Consider the following 19,835-nt stretch of genomic DNA (forward strand, 5'->3'; position numbering starts at 1 on the left):
TCGTTAACTGGCAGGAAACCCTCCCCTAAGCCATCTCTGGTGGGACCCACCGTGCGTGCCCCACAGACCGGCCCTGGGGGTGTGGGAGCTGGCTGGGAGCCGGGGGGGCGTGGCGGAGGAGGGGCCCCAGGGGTCACGTGCTGCTCAGCTGGGGAAGGGGAAGTGGGGCTGGCGCAGTGGGGCAGGCAAAGAGGGCAGGTCCGGGCGCTCCCGGGACGTGGCGCTCCCCCGTGTCAGGTAACCCCCGGCCCCGGCCCAGAACAAGCCCAACCGCAGCTGGGCTGGACCCCCTCCAGCTTCTAGCCCCGGCGAACGGCCCCACGCCCACCCCAGAGGCGGCTGCATCTCCGCGCCGGGCTCGGGGAGCCTGTATAAACAGCCCCCGTGCCCCACCCCAGCGGCAGCTGCATCTCCGCCCCGGGCCGGGTCCCAGGGCTCAGGCCACTGCAAGGTATCTGCTGGGTAGCCCCCAGGGACCCCAGAATCCAGCCCCCCCATCCAGCCCCACAGCGACAAAGGCTCTATGTGTTTGTGTGGGGTCAGCGCAAGGGGAAGGAGCCAGCTTGGCAGCCCCCAGAAACCGACTTTGTACAGCAGCAAGGAGAGACACCCCCCCCTCCGCAAAAACCCCGCCTGCTGTGGAAGGACCCCACTGTGGGGGGACAAAGCCCTGGAGCTGTGACCAGTTCAGCTCCACATCATTTTGGGGAAGAAGACCTTGGGGGCGGGGGGATGATCCAAGAATCGAATTGGGAGCCAGGACTCCTGGGTTCTGTCCCCAGCTCTGGGAGGGGAGTGGGGGCTAGTGGTTTGAGCAGAGGGGGGTGTCTGAGAGTCAGGACTCCTGGGTTCTGTCCCCAGCTCTGGGAGGGGTGTAGGGGCTAGTGGTTTGAGCAGGGGTGTCTGAGAGTCAGGACTCCTGGGTTCTGTCCCCAGCTCTGGGAGGGGAGTGGGGGCTAGTGGTTCGAGCAGAGGGGGGTGTCTGGGAGCTAGGACTCCTGGGTTCTGTCCCCAGCTCTGGGAGGGGAGTGGGGGCTAGTGGTTCGAGCAGGGGTGTCTGGGAGCTAGGACTCCTGGGTTCTGTCCCCAGCTCTGGGGTGGGGCACGGGTCCCCAAATAAACAGCCCCCCCTGCCCAGCGCTGAGATGCAACTGCCTCTGGGGCGGGGTACAGAATGGGATCACCCGCACTGGCTGAATGCCGGGCCCTGCCTGTGGCCTGCGTTGCTCTGTCCGGTCCCCTCCCCCCGAGCCGTTGGCACAGAAAGAGGAATTGGTCCGAGGAACTCGGGGTTGGGACTGGAGTGTGTGTGCTGGAACAGGGCCGTGCCTTCGGTTTGTGATACCGGCCCCTGGCGCGTCATCCCCGGAAGGACGTCGGCCCCACCGAGGGGCCCGGGGACAAGCCACACAAATGATTCAGGGCTGCAGGGGTGGGGGAGGGGGGGCAACGAGCCCCGGCCTGAGCTCCCCTCTGATTCTGGACACCTCCAGTTTGGAAGCCCCCTTCCCGGAGCCCAAGTCATGGACTAGCTGGGCACCCCTGGCTCACCCAGACATCAGTGGATGTGAGGAGCAGCTGGTGCATAGAACCCAGGAGTCCTGGCTCCCAGCCCTGCCCCTGGCTCTCACCCACCAGATCCCACTCCCCTCCCAGCCCCAGGAGTCCTGGGTCCCAGCTTCCCATCTAACCACTAGGCCCTCCCACCCCTCCAAGAGACCCCCCAGAGTCCTGGTTCCCAGCCTCTGCCTTGCTTTGACCCACCAGCCCCTCATCCCTGGCTGGGGATGCCCTGGTGGGAATTGGTTGTTTTTGTAGGGCAGGGGTGGGCAAACTACGACCCGGGGGCCACATCTGGCCCTTCAGAAGTTTTAATCTGGCCCTTGAGCTCCCGCCGGGGAGCACGGTCTGGTTTTTGCCCCGCTCTGAGCATGCTGTGGCTCTGCACGGCTCCCGGAAGCAGCGGCATGTCCCCTCGCTGGCCCCTATGTGTAGAGGCAGCCACGGGGCCCTATATGCTGCCCCGCCCCAAGCGCCGGCTCTGCAGCTTCCATTGGCCAGGAACTGCAGCCAATGGGAGCTGCAGAGGCATCACCTGTGGACGGGGCAGTGCGTAGAGCCGCCTGGCTGACCCTCCGCATAGGAGCCAGATGAGGGGAAACGCCGCTGTTTCTGGGAGCTGCTTGAGGTAAGCGCCACCCGGAGCCTGCACCCCTGACCCCCTCCTGCACCCCAACCCCCTGCCCTAGCCCTGATCCCCCTCCTGCCCTCTGAGCCTCTTCGTCCCAGCCCAGAGGACCCTCTTGCACCCCAACCTCTCATCCCCAGCCCCACCCCATCACCTGCACCTCCAGCTGGAGCTCTCACCCCCCTACACCCCAACCCCCTGCCCCAGTCCAGAGCCCCCTCCCACAACTTGAACTCCTCATTTCTGGCCCCACCTCAGAGCCCTCACCCTCTCACACCCCCCAATTTCATGAGCCTTCATGGCCCCCCCCATACAATTTCCATACCCAGATGTGGGCCTCAGGCCAAAAAATTTTCCCACCCCTGTTGTAGGGCCGACATGCATGTGTGACTCGTGTGCGCCTCACGGTGGTACCTGTGTGCATTGCAGGGGCTGTTCCCCTCAGATCCGGCTTGGTGTCTTCCCCCCTCCCCAGGATGCTGCCCCTCTTCCTCCTGGCCGTGGCCCTGCCCCATGTGGCTGGGGGCGGCATCTCCTGCTATGATGATGCCGGGCAGCCCGTGGACTGGTGAGTTCCCCCCTTCCCCTATGTCAGCCCCCCCCAGCCCGTGTGACTTGTTCACCCCATAAAGGGACAGCGTGTGCCCCTGGGGCCCCGGAGTGGGGCTTAAATGAGGCGGGGGTGTCCCTGGTTCTCATAGCACATCTTTCCCCACCCCCACCCCGAGCCACAGGCTGGGTGAGTGGGTATCGCAGTGAGCCATGGCATCCGTGCCAGGATACCCTTGCTCCTGGCATCAGGGGGAGGCACCGGGGCTCCCTGTGTATGGCTCCCCCACCCCCTAGGCAGGGTCTGGCCCCAAAGGGTTAAAAGGGTCTGGTTTCCCCCCAGGTTCCTGGCCTACAAGCTGCCCTGGCCCCGGCACAGCCCCCCGGCCGAAGGCATGCGTTACATGTACCAGGATGCCCGCTCCGGCGGCTGGGTGCCCGGCCGCACCCTCATGAACAGCACCCAGAGCGCCGTGGGCAGGACCCTGCTGCAGCTCTACCAGGGGGCAAACAGGAGGGTGAGTTGGCAGGAGGGGGACAACTGGAGCCGGGCTGCTGGGGGAGGGACAGTGCGGGGAGGGAGGAGCTGGGGATAAGCTGGGACAGACAAGGGGGCAGGGGAGGTGGAGCTGGGCAAAGGGGTGGGGAGGCTGTGTGGGGGGAGATGGGGCAGCCGGAGGGCAGAGCAGGGGCAGGGCAATGGGGGAGGCAGAAACTGGGGAGGGGGAAGTAGGTGAGAAGCTGGGGAAAGAAGGGGGCACTGAGGGTACGGGCAGGAGAGGGAGCAATGGCTGGGGGAGGGGCTGTGCTGTGGGAAGAGACAGTGGGGCAGGAGAGTGGGCAGTGGGGGGCACTGGGGCAGAGGGGCGGGGGAGGGGCAGTGGGGGGAACTGGGGCAGGGGAGTGGGCAAAGGGGTGGGGAAGGGGCAGTGGGGGGCACTGGGGCAGGGAAGTGGGGAGAGGGGTGGGGGGCCAGGGGGCAGCGGGGCAGGGCCTCCCAGAACTCAGCCCCCATTTCTGTTGCAGACGGAGGACACGGCCTATGTCCTGTACAACGACCAGCCCCCAAAGAACGTCCCCTCCTCCACCAGCCCTAGGGGGCACACCAAGGGTAACCCCCTCTGCCCCCCGCCACGACCAGCCTGAGCCCAGCCGCCCCCAGGGGGGCCCAGAGCAGCTCTGGGCAGCACCTCCCCATGCTGGGGAGGCAGCGAGTCTGCCCCAAGGGAGGGAGAGAGACAAGGGACTGCCCCAGACAGCGACCCTGGCTCCCAGAGGGGAGTGGGGGCTGGTGGTTAGAGCGGGGTGTGAGGGGGGTCTGGGAGCCAGGACTCCTGGGTTCTTTCCCCAGCTCCAGGAGGGGAGTGGGGTCTAGTGTTTAGAGCCGAGGGGGGTGGAGGGGGGAGGCTGGGAGCCAGGACTTCTGGGTTCTCTCCCTGGCCATCTGGACCCTGACTCTCCTCCCTTGTGTCCCCGTCTCCCAGGCGTGGTCCTGCTGGACAGAGCCCAGGGCTTCTGGCTGCTGCACAGCACCCCCCACTACCCGCCCCCTGTGACGGAGACCTACGCCTGGCCCCACAGCGGCCTGCACAACGGCCAGTCCTTCCTGTGCGTCACCTTCCCCTATGCCCAGTTCAAGGAGATCGGTAGGTGCTCCATCTGCCCGGACGCCTGGGTCCTCTCCCAGCCCGGGGTGGGGAGTGGGGTCTAGTGGTTAGAGCAGGGGCTGGGAGCCGGGACTCTTGGGTTCTATCCTGGATTTGAGCGGGAAGTAGGGGTCTAGTGGCTATAGCCGCAGGGGAGCGGGGAGCCAGGACTCCTGGGTTCTATCCCAGCTCTGTCAGGGGAGTGGGGTCTAGTAGTGGCTACAGCTGCGGGGGAGGGGGGAGCCAGGACTCCTGGGTTCTATCCCAGCTCTGTCAGGGGAGTGGGGTCTAGTAGTGGCTACAGCTGCGGGGGAGGGGGGAGCCAGGACTCCTGGGTTCTATCCCAGCTCTGTCAGGGGAGTGGGGTCTAATAGTGGCTACAGCTGCGGGGGAGGGGGGAGCCAGGACTCCTGGGTTCTATCCCAGCTCTGTCAGGGGAGTGGGGTCTAATAGTGGCTACAGCTGCGGGGGAGGGGAGAGCCAGGACTCCTGGGTTCTATCCCAGCTCTGTCAGGGGAGTGGGGTCTAGTAGTGGCTACAGCTGCGGGGGAGGGGAGAGCCAGGACTCCTGGGTTCTATCCCAGCTCTGTCAGGGGAGTGGGGTCTAATAGTGGCTACAGCTGCGGAGGAGGGGGGAGCCAGGACTCCTGGGTTCTATCCCAGCTCTGGGGACTGACTCTGTGTCTACCCTAGTGAGGGTGCAGCCTAGTCGTGGCAGAGTGACCCCCGCCCCTGTGTGCCCCCCCCACCCCCCATGACTCAGCGGGGCTCACTCTCCATGGCTTGTTGCTGGGGCAGAGTCTGTGATGGGGGCACCTGGGGCTGGGCTGAGCCCTGGCCAACCCGTTTCACCTGGGGAGGGGGGGCTGCAGGTCTTGTCCCGCTGCCCCCCAACACCCCCTCCCCCAACTCACTCTAGGCACCCAGCTGAGGTTCGACGACCCCGTGGTGTTCGATGCCCGGGTGCAGGGGGCCTTCGCCCAGGCCCTGCCCGACCTGCACCTGGCCTCCGAGATGCAGCATGTGCGGGAGCCCCCCTGGAACCGCAGCGTGGCCCTGACCTCGCTGGGGGGGCGTCGCTTCCTGAGCCTGGCCAAGTTCCGGCTCTTCCACGACGGTGAGAACAGGGGCGGGGGGAGCCGTGTTACGGGGCGGGGGGAGTATCTGGGGACTGGCAGGTCCCAGACCCACACTCATGCATGGGGGGGGATAAACCCCAACCCCCCCCATGGCCTTATAACCGCCCCAAGTGGTGCTACCCCCCCAACACCTTGGCTGCCCCAGATCTCTACTCCAGCTGGCTCCCCCTGGGGTCTTCTACCCCCCAACCTTCCATCTTCCCTCTGATGTGTTCCCCCCAGATCAGCCCCACAGTGCCTCTGACTCCCCGCCCCCGTTTCCCCTCCCTCCAGCTTGCTAACCCCTCCCCTGCTCTTTGCCCCCTAGATCTCTACTCCGGCTGGGTGGCCCAGGCACTCTCCAGTGACCTCTACGTCCAGTTCTGGCCCAACTCGCGGGGTGTCCTGCCCTCCAACTGCTCGGGGCCCTACCGGGTCTATAACATCGAGGAGCTGGGCTTCCCGGCCCCGGGGCCCGACTTCCCAGCCACTGTCGACCACTCCAAGTGGTGCGTGAGCACCGAGAGCACACCCGGCTGGGCCTGCGTGGGCGACATGAACCGCAACCTGGAGGAGGAGCAGCGGGGAGGTGGGACCCTGTGCCAGCAGGATCCGGCCGTCTGGAAATCCTATTATGCCCTGGTGCAGAAGTATAGCAAGTGCTAGGAGGGGAGCGGGGTCTAGTGGGTAGAGCCGGGATGGGGAGTCAGGAGTCCTGGGTTCTCTGCCCTGGTGACTCTCTGGGGGACCTTGAGCACTTCATTTGCTGGTTCAGTGCCTCAGTTTCCCCATCAGTGATGTAGGGACAATTGCACTTACCTACCTCTCTGGGGCTGTGGGGCAGAGTGGATTCAATGGTGTCTGCAAAGCTGGGGGGGGTCTCCATGCCCCTGTATAAATGCAGCCACTGCACTGGTTCTTTCAATAATAATCTCCTGATTTCTAAGTCAGTCTTGCAATTTTCTTGGCCCGACACCTGATGGTGGTGCTCTGGGGGCAGCCAGAACTGGGGCAGGGGGACATCCCTTCAATAACCTAGGGGTGCTAGAGGAGAGAGGTCAGTGCCAACCAGGGACAGAGGACATCTGGGTTCAACTCTCTGCGCTGCCTTCCTGCCTCAGTTTCCCCAAGGGAATAGCCCTTCCTTACAGCGGGGTGTGTGTGAGAATGGATGTTGTACAGGCCAGGAGCTGCCCAGACACTAGGGTGACTTGGATGTGATCAGTGAGTCCCCGGCCCAGCTAGGGGAGGAGTTTAGGGGGTCCCACTCTGCCCCAAGAGGCAATCAGGGCAGGGTCGGGGGGGAAGGAGGGTTCCCAGGGTCACCTGCAGGCTGCTGCTGTGGAAAGTTTCAGCACCAGTGAGGCTGGGGGGCCCAGTCATGGGCCCTGATACTAGCCAGGATCCGCTGGGGAGGGCAAATCTCTGCTTTGGTTAACAGTGAAGGTGGCGGGGGGGCTGTTGACATTGACCGGACCCCTGAGGTAGATTCCCATCCCCATACATCCCCCAGCTATCTGTCCATCCCCAGGCCCAACCCTGCAGTGCCTGGCGCTGGGTGCTTGCCTGTTGCTGGGCTGCGTGCCTCAGTTTCCCTCCCCTGGCTTCTCCATCCCAGTGCCCTGCCCTCAGTTAGTGTCTATTTAGTGTTAATGTTGTTCTCCCTGGGGAGGGGAGGTTGGAGCATCCCTCACCCCCCCCAGCCCCAGGTAAGCAGGGGGTCGGAGTGGAGCCTGGGGTGCGACAAGGGAGTGGGCCCAGGGCAGGTTATTCCATCAGTGCCCACGAGGGGGAGTGTTGAACCTTCCTCTGCAACCCCTCGTCCTCGCCACTGCGGGAGGTGGGATGCCAGGGTAGATGGGCCCATGGGTCTGATCTGGGGTGGATCTCTTCCGACCAGCCGGCTGGCCTGTCCCCAGTAGCCCCACCGGGAGTGGCCCAGGCTTGCAGGGCAGCCGAACGCTCCAGTCCCTATGGCCGGCGTTCGGGGTGGCTCTGGGCGTGTCTGTCAGTGGGGTGAGGGCGTGTATGGGGATTGTGGGGTGTGTTGCCTACAAGCTGTGTGTATCTGTGGCGGAGTGCATGGGACTCTGTGTTGGTGTTGCAGGGTGTGGGGGTTGCGGTGTGTGGGTTGGACTGTGCAGGCTGTGTGCAGGGTGTGTGTTTGGGGTGGGGTGAGGGGGGTCCCCAATGGAGTGTGTGTGTCTTGGGCTGTTTGGTGGGAGTGTTGTGGGGAGTGTGGGTGTTGTGTGTGTGTGGGGGGGGGGGGGGGCATCATGTCTTTACAATCTCTGCCAGCAGGGGGCGCCCTGTGCTCCGGTCTCTCCTCGCCCCCCCCCGCCCCCCCCCCGCCGCCGCCCCTTGCCCAAGCTGCTGCCTTGAGATCTGCTGTCGAAGGTCCCGTTTGGCTTCCCGTGTTTTGGTAGGGCCTACTCTTCCCCCAAGGCTCAACAGGGGTCCTTGGTGGGGGCGCAGCGGTGTCATCATCCCTGCCTAGTCCCTGTCAGGCTGAGCCCGCAGCCCCCCCCGACCTGTGTCTTCCCCCCCCTCCATCGGGCCATGGGGCGGATCCAGCCCCACCGGCCATGGGAGGGAATGGGAAACCAGGCTGGGCTGCCCACTGGGCCCTGCTAGTACCCCCAGAGGAGGGGTGTGATCTCACTGCTCCCCTGCTACAAGCCACTGACACCCCAACAAGAGTGGGGGGGCCCTGCCCACCTCCTGCAGCCTGGGACAGGGGGCAATCGCCGCCTGTCTGCCCCAGGCCTCAGTCAGAGGCTGGGCAAAGGGCCCCGGCCCCAACCTCTAGGGCAGGAAACAGCAGCACCAGAGGTTTTGGGGGTGGGGGTGGAGAACTCTGGGACCCCTGGGGAAGGGGGGCTGGGACAGACTCTGGCCTGTCAGAGGTGGCAGAGTCCAGATCCCGGCCGGGTCACGGGGCAGAAATGAGTTTGCTGGATGGTGCCCAAAGGTCCTAGGGGGCAGGTGCCCCCGTCACAGAACCGCCAGCTGGACCAAGACCCCCCGCCGCCCCCTGGCAGGGGGAAATGGGACTGTCTGTGTTACCTAAGAGCCCAGGGGGCTGCAGGTCAGGGTTGAGGGGCACCTGCAGAAGTGGGGGGGTGGGCAGCCCAGGGCTGGGTTAGCAGGGGGCTGCGGGTCAGGAATGAGGGGCACCGGCAGAGCTACAGCAGTTCGCGCCCCCCCACCCCCCATGGATGGGGAAGGTTCTGCCAGCGGCCCCCCAGGGCTGCTACCTCCCCCCATCCTTCAGAACCTTCCCCATCGTAGGCTGCAGCCAAGGGGGCACAGACTTCTGGCCCCGGCCCCCGGCTCCGGCCCCGCCTCTGGGGGTGGGAGCTTGGGCTGGGATTCTAGGAACTGGCCAGAGCCTCATGGGGAGGGAAGAGACGCCCTACCCCCGCCCCCCCACTTACTGCTAGACCTTCCCTCCCAGGGAAGGAACCCAGGAGTCCTGCCTCCCACCCCCTTCTCCACCCCCTCCCCTCCCAAGGAACCCAGGAGTTCTGCCTCCCAACCCCCTTCCCTGCCCAAGCTGCATACGCAGGTAATGGGGGGGGGGGCGGGCACTATAAATAGGCAGCCTGGGAACATGATGTCCCAGCTGGGAGCCGCATTACACAACTCGCCTGCCCTGACCCAGCTGGCGCCAGGGGGGTGGGGGTGGGGGTGCAACCCAGCTTCCTTCCCCTTCAGTCCCACCCCCTTTCTAACCACTAGGCCCCTTCCTCCAGATCCAGGGATAGAACTTCAGTCCAAGCCCCCCTGATATAACCACTAGCCCCCACTCCCCTGCTAGAGCTGGGAACAGAACCCAGGAGTCCTGGCTCCCAGCCACCCCCCCACCCCCGCTCTAACCACCAGCTCCACTCCCCAGGTCCCATGAGCGCTTCCCTGATGGGCACCTTCCCAAACCATCCCCTCCCTGGCCAAGCGCCGCCAGCCATGGTGGGTGGGGGCTGGGCTGGCTCCGATACTTCCCAGCTCAGCCCAGCCACTGGCCCATTGAGCCCCCTGGAAGAAAGCCCACCCCCACCCATCCTATGAGGAGCCAGCCCTCCCGACGTTTTAATCCGGCCCTCGAGCTCCAGCCAGGGAGCGGGGTTGGGGGTTTGCGCTGCACGGCTCCCGGAAGCAGCGGCATGTCCCCGCTCTGGCTCCCACGCATAGGGGCAGCCAGGGGGCTCCGCACGCTGCCCCTATCCCAAGCGTGGCCCCCACAGCTCCCATTGGCTGGGTTCATTAACATCTGGAGGAGAGATCCCCCCATCATGCCGTGTTTCCCTGCTTTTCTGGTCCCAGAGTTCCCTGTGGTTCTTGCCTTGGAAGCGCCGTTCTCCATTCTGGATGCTCATGGAGATGCCTCCTTGTCCCCTCCTCGATGCAAATGAGGCCAGGGGAGTTTCCTTAATCCCGTCCCCCTTATCCTAGGGGTTTAGGGGGGTCTCCCACGGCCTTGGCACTGCTTTTTGTCAGTCTTTCTTCTGATCGGTTTTGGTTCAAGCAGAGGCGGGGGGGGGGGTGAGGGGAAGGTCTTTTGTGAGTCAAGACGGGCTGAGTCCTGCGCCCTGGTTCCCCAAGAACACAGAGCTGCAAGGTAACAAGCCCCCCGCGCCCGCCAGGGGTCCTCCTGCGGCCTTGGCTGGTCCCGCCTGATTATGTAACTGGATCCAGGCCCCCAGGCTGAGCAGCTGGGCTGGGGCCAGGCCCTTACATAACAGTCTCCGGCTTGCGTAACCTCCTTCCCCGCCCCCTGGATCCCTTTCCTCCGGGCCTGGGTGTGGGGCCCGCTGGGAGGGAGGGGGCAGCATGTGTGCAGATCAGGCCCCTGGGGTCACCGCTCTGTGCCTCTCTCCCAGCCTGACCCCTTGATGTCACCTAGGGGGTGCATCTCCTCCCCTACCCCCCCATGGGGCTGCTGCCTGCCCCCAGATTGGAGCCAGTACCCCTTAGAGGAGAAAGACCCCATGTGCCATTCCCTGCCCCCTCAGCTAGCCAGTCCCTCCCCTCAAGTGTGTCCTGATGCCGGTTGTTGAGAGACCACAGTATAACACACACACACAGAGCAAAGATCGAGATATGGGACTCACAGACACACCCCTCCCAGACTCTCAAAATGGGGCAAAGGGCCAGGTGCCAAAATACAGTGTAGGACAAACACTCCCCCTCTACGCACTCACACACGCTCTGCCCACTCACCACTTGCCGCAGCTCGGGCAAAGGGCTTGTGCTAAATTCACGAGCTGCACAAAGCCACCCCTCGCACTGCACACAAACACCTGACTCCTGCACACCACCACCAACACACAAACACACACACACACACACACAATGGCTCACATGCCCCCCTGCACTCCCAATGCACAACACTCAGAATACCCTCAGACCTCGTAAACTGTGTCACTCCCACATACAAAGATACCCTCGGCAACAAACACACTGTACAGCCACTCCCTCCAACACCCACACCCTGTACACAGCTCGCACACACACACACTCACTCACACCCCCTCCCCTGTACGCTGTATACTTCCACATAAAGCCACACTTCCCTTACACACGCACACACAGCCCTCATACACCCTGGCCCACTCAATGGACACACATGCAGCCCATACGCACTGTGTGTCCACTTTGCAACACACACTCAGGCACACACGTGTGTGCATACACACACACACAGCATACACACGGTGGTTTGCTGAGACTGGTTCCTAGAAGGACAAAATGAAACGTAACCAGCAAAGATCCCAAGGGCGATGGACACGGGCCAGGAGGCAGCTTAGGGGAGGACGGATCGGGGGGGCAGAAGGTGGCTTGGCTGGGGGGGACAGGGTCATTCGGGGTCGCGGAGAGCAGGCCCTGGCCCCGCTCCCAAGGGGGCGGGTTTGAAATCACCTGCGTGTTTAAGCAAAGAGGCAGCCTGGGTTAGTGGCCAATGCACCCGGCTGGGCCTCAGGGCACCGGGATTCTCTGGGAGGGCAGTGGGGGCTACTAGCTGGAGGTTGGAGGATGGGAGTCAGGACTCCTGGGTTCTAGTCCCAGTTCTGCCACTGACCTTAGGCAAGTCCCTTTCCTTCCCTGTGCCTCAGTGTCCCCTCCCAACCTATGCAGATGGCGAGCTCTCTGGGGCAGGGTCTGCTGCTGCAGCACCCGCCATGGTGGGGCCCCGAGCTCAGCTGGGGGGCCTCTAGGCATTGCCATAATTCACCTAAGGAGCAGGACTCCATCAGGCCCCCTTGGTCGGGTCCCCCGGCTCCAGGCATCTGCCGGATCCTGCCCCAGTTATTCCGGGCCCTTTGACATCAGTGGGTTGCCATGGCAGCGTCTGGTTGCCACAAGCTCCGGCCCAGAGGAGAGGACTGTTACTATGGTGAGAAAACGGGGATGCCGGAGGTAGGGGCTGGGTGGGTGGCGAGCTAGGGATAGAAACCAGGAGTCCTGAATCCCAGCCGCCCCCCCACTCGCCCCCCTAGACCCCCCCCACTCCCCTCCCAGAGCTGGTGAGAGACCCAGGAGTCCTGAATCCCAGCCGCCCCCCCACTCGCCCCCCTAGACCCCCCCACTCCCCTCCCAGAGCTGGTGAGAGACCCAGGAGTCCTGACTCCCAGATCTGGGAGGGGAGTGGGGTCTGGGGGTTGTGTGTGTGTGTGTGTGGGGGGGGGGGGTTCTGGGAGCCAGGACTCCTGGGTTCTATCCTCAGTTCTGGAAGGGGAGTGGGGTCTGGGGGTTGTGTGTGTGTGTGTGTAGGGGGGGGTTCTGGGAGCCAGGACTCCTGGGTTCTATCCCCAGTTCTGGGAGGGGAGTGGGGGCTAGGGGTTAGAGCGGGGGGGCGGGCTGGGAGCCAGGACTATCCCCGGCTTGACTGGGAGGGGAGAGGGGTCTAATGGCTGGGGACCAGGACGCCTGGGTTCCACGTCGGGCTCTGGGAGGCGGGGGGGGGGCCCACTGGCTTGGAGCCAGGGGTCCTGGGGGTGCCCCTCAGTGGCTCTGCCACCCCCCTTCCTAGCCCGGCTCCCCCGGAGCATCCCAGCCCGTTGCCAGGGGGCTGTCCCTGTTGCCATGGCGCGCGGTTGCCAGGGGGACGGGAGGGGGGAGGGCGGCGGTGACGTCCCGGGGTTACCCGAGGTGAGGCTGGGACCCGGGCTGAACTTGGCACAAATAGGGGCCGGAGCGGGCGGGCGCGGCAGACGCGGAGGCAGCGGCGAAGGGGCGCCGGGCCCTACTGCAGCGTAGCGACCGCCGGGCGGGAGGACTCGGAGCAGCGCCCAGCCCCGGCGGGGGAGAGGGGGCTGCGGGCGCCACCGGGACGCCGGGGGGACACGGGCACCGTCCGCACCGACACCTGCGTGAGTGGGGAAGGGGCTGTGTGTGTGTGTCTGCGGGTGGGGGCTGGGGGGGCGTGCATGGCTCTGGGTGTGTGCAGAAGTGTGTGTGCAAACATGTCTGGCTCCGGGTGTGTGCAGAAGTGTGTGTGCAAACATGCCTGGCTCTGTGTGTGCATGTGTGTCACGGCTCTGGGGGTGTGTGTGTAGCTGTGTGTCTGTCTCTGTGTGTCCGGGCGTGGGGGTGTGTGTATGGCTCTGGGTGTGTGTGTGTGTGCAATTGTGTGTGTGCAAACATGCCTGGCTCCGTGTGTGTGCATGTGTGTCACGGCTCTGGGTGTGTGTGTGTAGCTGTGTGTCTGTCTCTGTGTGTCCGGGCGTGGGGGTGTGTGTATGGCTCTGTGTGTGTGTGTGTGTGCAATTGTGTGTGTGCAAACATGCCTGGCTCCGTGTGTGTGCATGTGTGTCACGGCTCTGGGGGTGTGTGTGTAGCTGTGTGTCTGTCTCTGTGTGTCCGGGCGTGGGGGTGTGTGTATGGCTCTGGGTGTGTGTGTGTGTGCAATTGTGTGTGTGCAAACATGCCTGGCTCCGTGTGTGTGCATGTGTGTCACGGCTCTGGGTGTGTGTGTGTAGCTGTGTGTCTGTCTCTGTGTGTCCGGGCGTGGGGGTGTGTGTATGGCTCTGTGTGTGTGTGTGTGTGCAATTGTGTGTGTGCAAACATGCCTGGCTCCGTGTGTGTGCATGTGTGTCACGGCTCTGGGGGTGTGTGTGTAGCTGTGTGTCTGTCTCTGTGTGTCCGGGCGTGGGGGTGTGTGTGTGTGCAATTGTGTGTGTGCAAACATGCCTGGCTCCGTGTGTGTGCATGTGTGTCACGGCTCTGGGTGTGTGTGTGTAGCTGTGTGTCTGTCTCTGTGTGTCCGGGCGTGTGTGTGTGTGTGTGCAATTGTGTGTGTGCAAACATGCCTGGCTCTGTGTGTGTGTCACGGCTCTGGGTGTGTGCCTAGCTCTGGGTGTGCTCGTAAGCCTGACTTTGTGTGTGTAGCTATGTCTGTGAGCGTGCGCACGGCTCTCTGTGTGTTTCTCTCTGTGTACGCAAAGCTCCGTGTGATTGTGTGTGCTGGTGTGGCTCTAGGTGTTACTATGCTTCCTTAACTTTGTGGGTGTTTTATTATTCGTTTGCATTTCTGGCTGCCTACGCGTGTCTATGTTCATGTGGTGGGGTGTGTTTGCAGGTCTGTGTGTGTAGAGGGATGTGGTATTTGTGAGGGCATGGTAACATGGCTTTGTGTGTATGACTACATGTTTAGCATGTGTGTATTTGTGGTCTCTATGTGTGTAGCTTTGTTCTTTGAATCCCTCTATACTTTGCATTTGGGCTTGTGTGTCTAGAGGGGTTGTGTATTTGTTGGGCTATTGTATGTGGGTTTCTTTGCAGGTGTAATGTATTGTGTGTGTGCAGATGGGGGTGTTGATGTGGCATGGATGGCGAGGTGTTTGTATAGGCATTTTGTGGCTGAGAGTGCAGCTTCCTAGCTCTGTGTGTGTAGATGTGGGTGTGTACACTTGTGTGTTAACCGTTTACATATACAGGTGTGTGTACATGTTTGTGCCAGTGTGTTTGTGCGTGGGGGTATATGTCCATATATGGGTGTGCAGAAATGGTGGTATATTTGTATACTTGTATGTGTGTTCACATAGATGTGTGTGTTTTGTGTTTGCATATGTGGCTGTGTGTATTTTGTGCTTGTGTGTACAGCTGGGTGCATTTATATGACTATTTCTTTGCATTCCTGTTTGTGTGCTTAGAAGGATTTGTGTATTTGTGCGTGAGACTGTGTGTAGTATATAAATAGTGGTGTGCATTTCTTTGCAGCTGTGTTTGTGTGACTGTGTGTGTTTGTAAGAGTGCATGCCTGTATGGATGTGTGTGTGTGTGTGTAAATGTGTATCGTTGTGTACATTTATTTCAATTTGTGTGGATATATATATGTGTAAACAAGTGTGATTGTGTGTGCTTGTGTGCTAGAGGTATGGGTGTGTGATTATGTGTACCTCTGTGTATGTGATTGTGTTTCTGGCTGGTTGTGTGCGATTGTGTGGCTGGCTCTGTGTGTGTGATTGTGATTGTGTGGCTGGCTGGCTGTGTTTCTGGCTGTGTGTGATTCTGGGTGCGATTGCTTCACTTTCTCTTTCCTAAATAAAATATCAACCACCCCCCCATCTCTGGTCCCCGGAAAATTAACCCCTTCATGGCTTGTGCAGTTTTGTGCAATGCCCCCCCCCACCCCCTGTAGCAGCCAAAAATAGCAGATGGTTCAGAGCAAGTTTGTTTATCCTGTTGGGGGGGGGGGGGAAGGGCAGCACGTCCTGTCCCAGGGCTGGAATGTTCCCAGTGAAGGGCGGGGGGGACGGGGGAGGTCACGGGGGGGGGTCTGAATTGCCTGGAGCAGGGACAGCAGGTCCGGGATGAGGGATTGGGCCCCCAGCCCAGGCTTTGGGGGAGGGGAGGATGTCAGGGCTTGATTCTGAGCTCAGCCCCCCACGGGGGTTTTACACAACTGTGAGTCCCCCGGCTGTGCGCTGCACAATACACAGCAGGCCAGAGCAGGGAGGAGTCCCAGAGTGAGGCCTGCCTGCGCCAGAGGGTGGGTGGGGTGAGGCCTGGCGGATCTATCCCTGTTCATGTAAGCATGTGTGTGCGGCGGTGGGGGGGGGTGCATCTGTTACGAGGGTTGTGTATGTCTGTGTGACCGTATGGGACAGTGTTAGAGTGTGACTATGTGTTGTGTTTGAGAGAGAGGTGAGGTGCTGTTGATCTGTGTGGGTTGTGTTAGGCTGATTTGTGTTTTGTGTGTGTGTGATTGTGATTGTGTGTGGGAGTATGTGCATGCACTTACCTGGGTGTGGAGCCCAAACCCTACTCCAAAGAGCTCCCAACCTGAGAGACAAGGGGGGAGGAGGCCAGGGGGGCAGGAGGAGCTGTGCAGTCCCATAAGTGACATTTATGCAAATTACATATGGACTTAATTTGGACATATAAAATAATTTACTGTGACAGGGTCGGGTCAGATGGCTATAGGAGAGTAATTTTTTTTTTTTTTTTTTTTTTGCGGCATTCCTCAGCTTGGCCGTTTTTCTGAACCCACAGTCCAGGTCGACTCCTCCTGTGTCTGACCAGGAGTTGGGAGGTTTGGGGGGAACCCGGGCCCGCCCTCTACTCCGGGTTCCAGCCCAGGGCCCTGGGGAATGCAGCTGTCTAGAGTGCCTCCTGGAACAGCTGTGCAACAGATACAACTCCCTGGGCTACTTCCCCATGGCCTCCTCCCAACACCTTCTTTATCCTCACCACAGGACCTTCCTCCTGGTGTCTGATAATGCTTGTACACCTCAGTCCTCCAACAGTCAGCGTTCTCACTCTCAGCTCCTAGCGCCTCAGAGAAGGCAGATATATTAGCCCCAGGCTAAGTAGGTCCCTTTTCCCCGGGGTAAGGTAACAGGGAAGGTTCCAGAATAATCAGGAACCTTCTGGAGACAATGAAGACAGACAGGCTGATTAGAACACCTGCAGCCAATCAAGAATCTGCTAGAATCAATTAAGGCAGGGTAATCAGGGTACCTGGGTTTTAAAAAGGAGCTCACTTCGGTTTGTGGTGTGCGTGTGAGGAGCTGGGAGCAAGAGGCACGAGGAGCTGAGAGTGAGAACGAGAACGCGGACTGTTGGAGGACTGAGGAGTACAAGCATGATCAGACACCAGGAGGAAGGTCCTGTGGTGAGGATAAAGAAGGCGTTGGGAGGAGGCCATGGGGAAGTAGCCCAGGGAGTTGTAGCTGTCACACAGCTGTTCCAGGAGGCACTCTAGACAGCTGCATCCCACAGGGCCCTGGGCTGGAACCCGGAGTAGAGGGCGGGCCCGGGTTCCCCCCAAACCTCCCAACTCCTGGTCAGACACAGAAGGAGTCGACCTGGACTGCGGGTTCAGAAAAACGGCCAAGCTGAGGGCTGCCGTGAAGCTCCAAGGCGAGCAAATCCGCCAAGAAGCGCAAGACCCACCAAGGGAGAGCAGGAACTTTGTCACATTACTTATGCCACAAACTTCAGCTTCCGGCCAAGTGTGCGCACGCACACACAACACACACACAACACACACACACACCGGCAGATACACCCCCACTAGTACAGCTACTCTCACTGTCGCCCACCCAGATACAGTCACAAGTGTGCGTTCACAAGCACAGAGACTGTCACACACACACACGTTGTCTCACACGCCAGTGCCTGCTCACCAACACTTGCACACGCCCTCTTGCACACCCACAGGGACGTCCGCCACGTTCCCCTCCCGTCAGCCTCCGGGCATCGCCTGCCACACGCTAACCCCCCGCCTTTCCCCCCCGCAGCCGGGCGCGGCCTGTCCCCTGGCACCATGAGCTCATCCCCAGAGGAGCCACCTCGCCCGCCCTCGCCAGGCCCAGCCAAGCTCTGCATCGCCGGGTCCTGCTTCGCCGAGGATCCCCCGTCCCTGCTGACGGGCAGCGGGCTGCTGGCGGGGGGGCCCAGGCCCCAGGACCCGGCCAGCGCCGCCCGGCGCAAGCGGGAGTTCACCCCGGAGGAGAAGAAGGACGACGGCTACTGGGACAAGCGCAAGAAGAACAACGAGGCGGCCAAGCGCTCGCGGGAGAAGCGGCGCGTCAACGACCTGGCGCTGGAGAGCCGGGTGCTGGCCCTGCTGGAGGAGAACGCCCGGCTCAAGGCCGAGCTCCTGGCCCTCAAGTTCCGCTTCAGCCTCGTCCGCGAGCCGGCCGAGCCCCCACGGCCGGCTGCAGCGCCCGCCCCCTACCTGTACCCGCTGGGCCCCGAGCCCCTGCCACCGCCACGCTGTGGCCGCCCCTTCCAGCCGGAGCTGGGCGCAGGGTACTCCGAGGACTCCGGGTTCTCCACGCCCGGCAGCTCCAGCATGGGCAGCCCCGTCTTCTTTGAGGAGCGGGACGGGTTCGAGGGGCACTGCCTGGTGCCCGAGGCCCCCGGGGAGGCGGGGGAGGCAGGCCGGGGGGGGCGCTACGACCCGGCGGGGGATGCCATCAAGAGCCTGCCCCACAAGCTGCGCTTCAAGATGGCTGGGGGGCCCGAGGAGATGGGGGGCGAGGCCCAGGCCCCCTATGCCCCGTCGCCACCCGCCGGCGACTGGCGGGGGGGCGCTGCCGGAGGGGAGGACCAAACGAATGGGGCATCAGGGGTGGGGGCTGCGTCGTTTGGGGGGTGCTACGGCACTGGGGGGTCGTCCCCCCTCCAACTCCAGGAGCCCGGGTACCAGATGGAGAACGGTGCCCTCCGGAGCCAGCTGGCATCACTGTCGGCTGAGGTGGCTCAGTTGAAGAAGTTCTTCTCCGAACAGATCCTGGTCAAGATGAACTGAGGGGTGCTGCGGGGGGGAGGGAAGGGGGTGGCTGGGAGCAGGTGTGGGTTATCATCTCCCCGCCCTAGGGCCCTTCCCCCCATGTTAATTTACCCCCTCCCCATGTATATTTGTACAGATTTCTGCCCCTTGGGGCGCGTGGGAGGTTTTTCTATCATGTATCCATTGCCGGAGACTTTTAAAATAATAAACATGTTTCTTGGGGGATGCACCCCTGTTTGTTTGGGTGGCTCCCCCAAGATCCTAAGGAGCACAGACAAGATCAGACCTGGGGGCCCATCTACCCCGGTCTCCCTCCTTCCTGGCCACCCTGGATCAGAGCCGTGGGCCCATCTACCCCGGTCTCCCTCCTTCCCCTCCTCCGCCATGTGCAGCTGGAAGTGATCTGACATCCCTCACAGATGCTTGCCCCTCCCACAGCCCCGGGTGCTGTGGCTGGATTTGAACCCTGATCCCACCTCCCTCCCCCTCTAACCCCGCATGGTAGCAGCATGGCACCAACGCCAAACACCGCCCTGCCACTGGGCTCGCACACCCTGAGATGCAGCCGCTGCTGGGGTGGGGCCCAGGGGCTGCTTAGACTAGGATCCCCCCCCCAGGGTCAGCTGATGGCCCAAGACGCTCCACCTCTCCGGCCCTGATCTCAGAGTCGCAGCATGCTGGGGCTTGGGTCCCCGCCTGCCCCGGCCCCCTGGCGTTTGTAACTGGGCCTTTGCCCTGCAAGGCAGGCTCAACACCATCCAGCCGGGCCATCTCCGACCCGTGCGCTGCAAACTTCTCTGCACACTGGGGCGCCGCCCCGTCCCTTGCTTCGTGCCCTGCCCTGGCACCAGGTGGCAGGACCTGTTGCCCCCTGAAGAGGGCAGGTTGCCCTAGTGGCCAGCCTGTACTCTGCCCTAGTCCCGCCGCCCTCCGGTGACCTCCTCTGGCGGCTTCTCCGTGGGCCCACGAGCGCAGGCGGGGGGTTGGCGCGGTTCACCCAGAATCCTGCCACCCTCTGTTTCTGCTGAGCACGTGGGGTGCCAGCCAGGCGGCAACCCCGTTTCCGGCTCATCAGGTGCCTCCCGCTGAGGTTCTGGCCGGACTCTTCCTCCATTGTGTTTGCAGGTCCCGTCTGCGACCCCCTCATGACCTAGCACTGCCCATGACAGCCAAGCCACCGGGCCAGGAGTGTGCAGCTGGGCAGGGGGTGCCCTGTGACTGTGGGGCCCGGACCCGGTCCCTTCGTGGATCCCAGCTCCGGACAGCATTCCTCTGGGCAGTGTCCAGGGTTCTCTGCTCGGGGTCCTCCGCTGAAGCTCTGCGACCTTCCCTCCCATCCCACCTCTCCCAGTTTTTGTCCCGCACATTCAGTTGTGGCCTGGACTTTGTGGTCCCTTCGTCTGGAGGGTGGGGGGCTGGGGGGACTTAAGTCTTAGGCTGGCCTCTGCCAGCCCATGCCAGTACCTGTAACCGGTCCCTGGGGAGGGGCTGGGCGGTCAGTCACTCTTCCAGATGCCACAGCTACAGGGGGGGAAGGAAGAGGGGGGCACCTGATAGGGAGCGTTGATGGGGGTCCCCAGGAGGCCAGGCCT

At 62.5% G+C, this 19,835-nt stretch overlaps 2 protein-coding genes across 4 annotated transcripts; both read left to right on the forward strand.

The window, feature by feature from the left end:
- Positions 1 to 150: 150 nt before the first annotated feature.
- On the forward strand, positions 151 to 6,447 carry DNASE2 (deoxyribonuclease 2, lysosomal). 3 transcript variants are annotated; one of them, XM_073318828.1, is made up of 7 exons: positions 151 to 237; positions 2,560 to 2,756; positions 3,081 to 3,255; positions 3,764 to 3,848; positions 4,222 to 4,383; positions 5,303 to 5,500; positions 5,830 to 6,447. In XM_073318828.1, the coding sequence occupies exons 2-7, from the start codon at positions 2,665 to 2,667 to the stop codon at positions 6,165 to 6,167; spliced, it is 1,050 nt and encodes a 349-aa protein (XP_073174929.1). In that variant the 5' UTR covers positions 151 to 237; positions 2,560 to 2,664; the 3' UTR covers positions 6,168 to 6,447. The 3 variants fall into 3 exon arrangements, with proteins under 3 accessions (XP_073174929.1, XP_073174928.1, XP_073174930.1); XM_073318827.1 differs by having other exon boundaries at positions 2,618 to 2,756; XM_073318829.2 differs by lacking the exon at positions 151 to 237 and adding an exon at positions 264 to 451 and having other exon boundaries at positions 2,618 to 2,756.
- Positions 6,448 to 12,667: 6,220 nt separating this feature from the next.
- On the forward strand, positions 12,668 to 18,521 carry LOC140900782 (uncharacterized). Its single transcript, XM_073318601.2, has 2 exons — positions 12,668 to 12,871; positions 17,246 to 18,521. Exon 2 carries the CDS (start codon positions 17,272 to 17,274, stop codon positions 18,259 to 18,261), a length of 990 nt encoding a protein of 329 aa, XP_073174702.2. The 5' UTR covers positions 12,668 to 12,871; positions 17,246 to 17,271; the 3' UTR covers positions 18,262 to 18,521.
- Positions 18,522 to 19,835: the final 1,314 nt, after the last annotated feature.

The sequence above is a fragment of the Lepidochelys kempii genome, chromosome 20, assembly GCF_965140285.1.
Source record: "Lepidochelys kempii isolate rLepKem1 chromosome 20, rLepKem1.hap1, whole genome shotgun sequence".
In the NCBI taxonomy this organism is placed as follows: Eukaryota; Metazoa; Chordata; order Testudines; family Cheloniidae; genus Lepidochelys; species Lepidochelys kempii.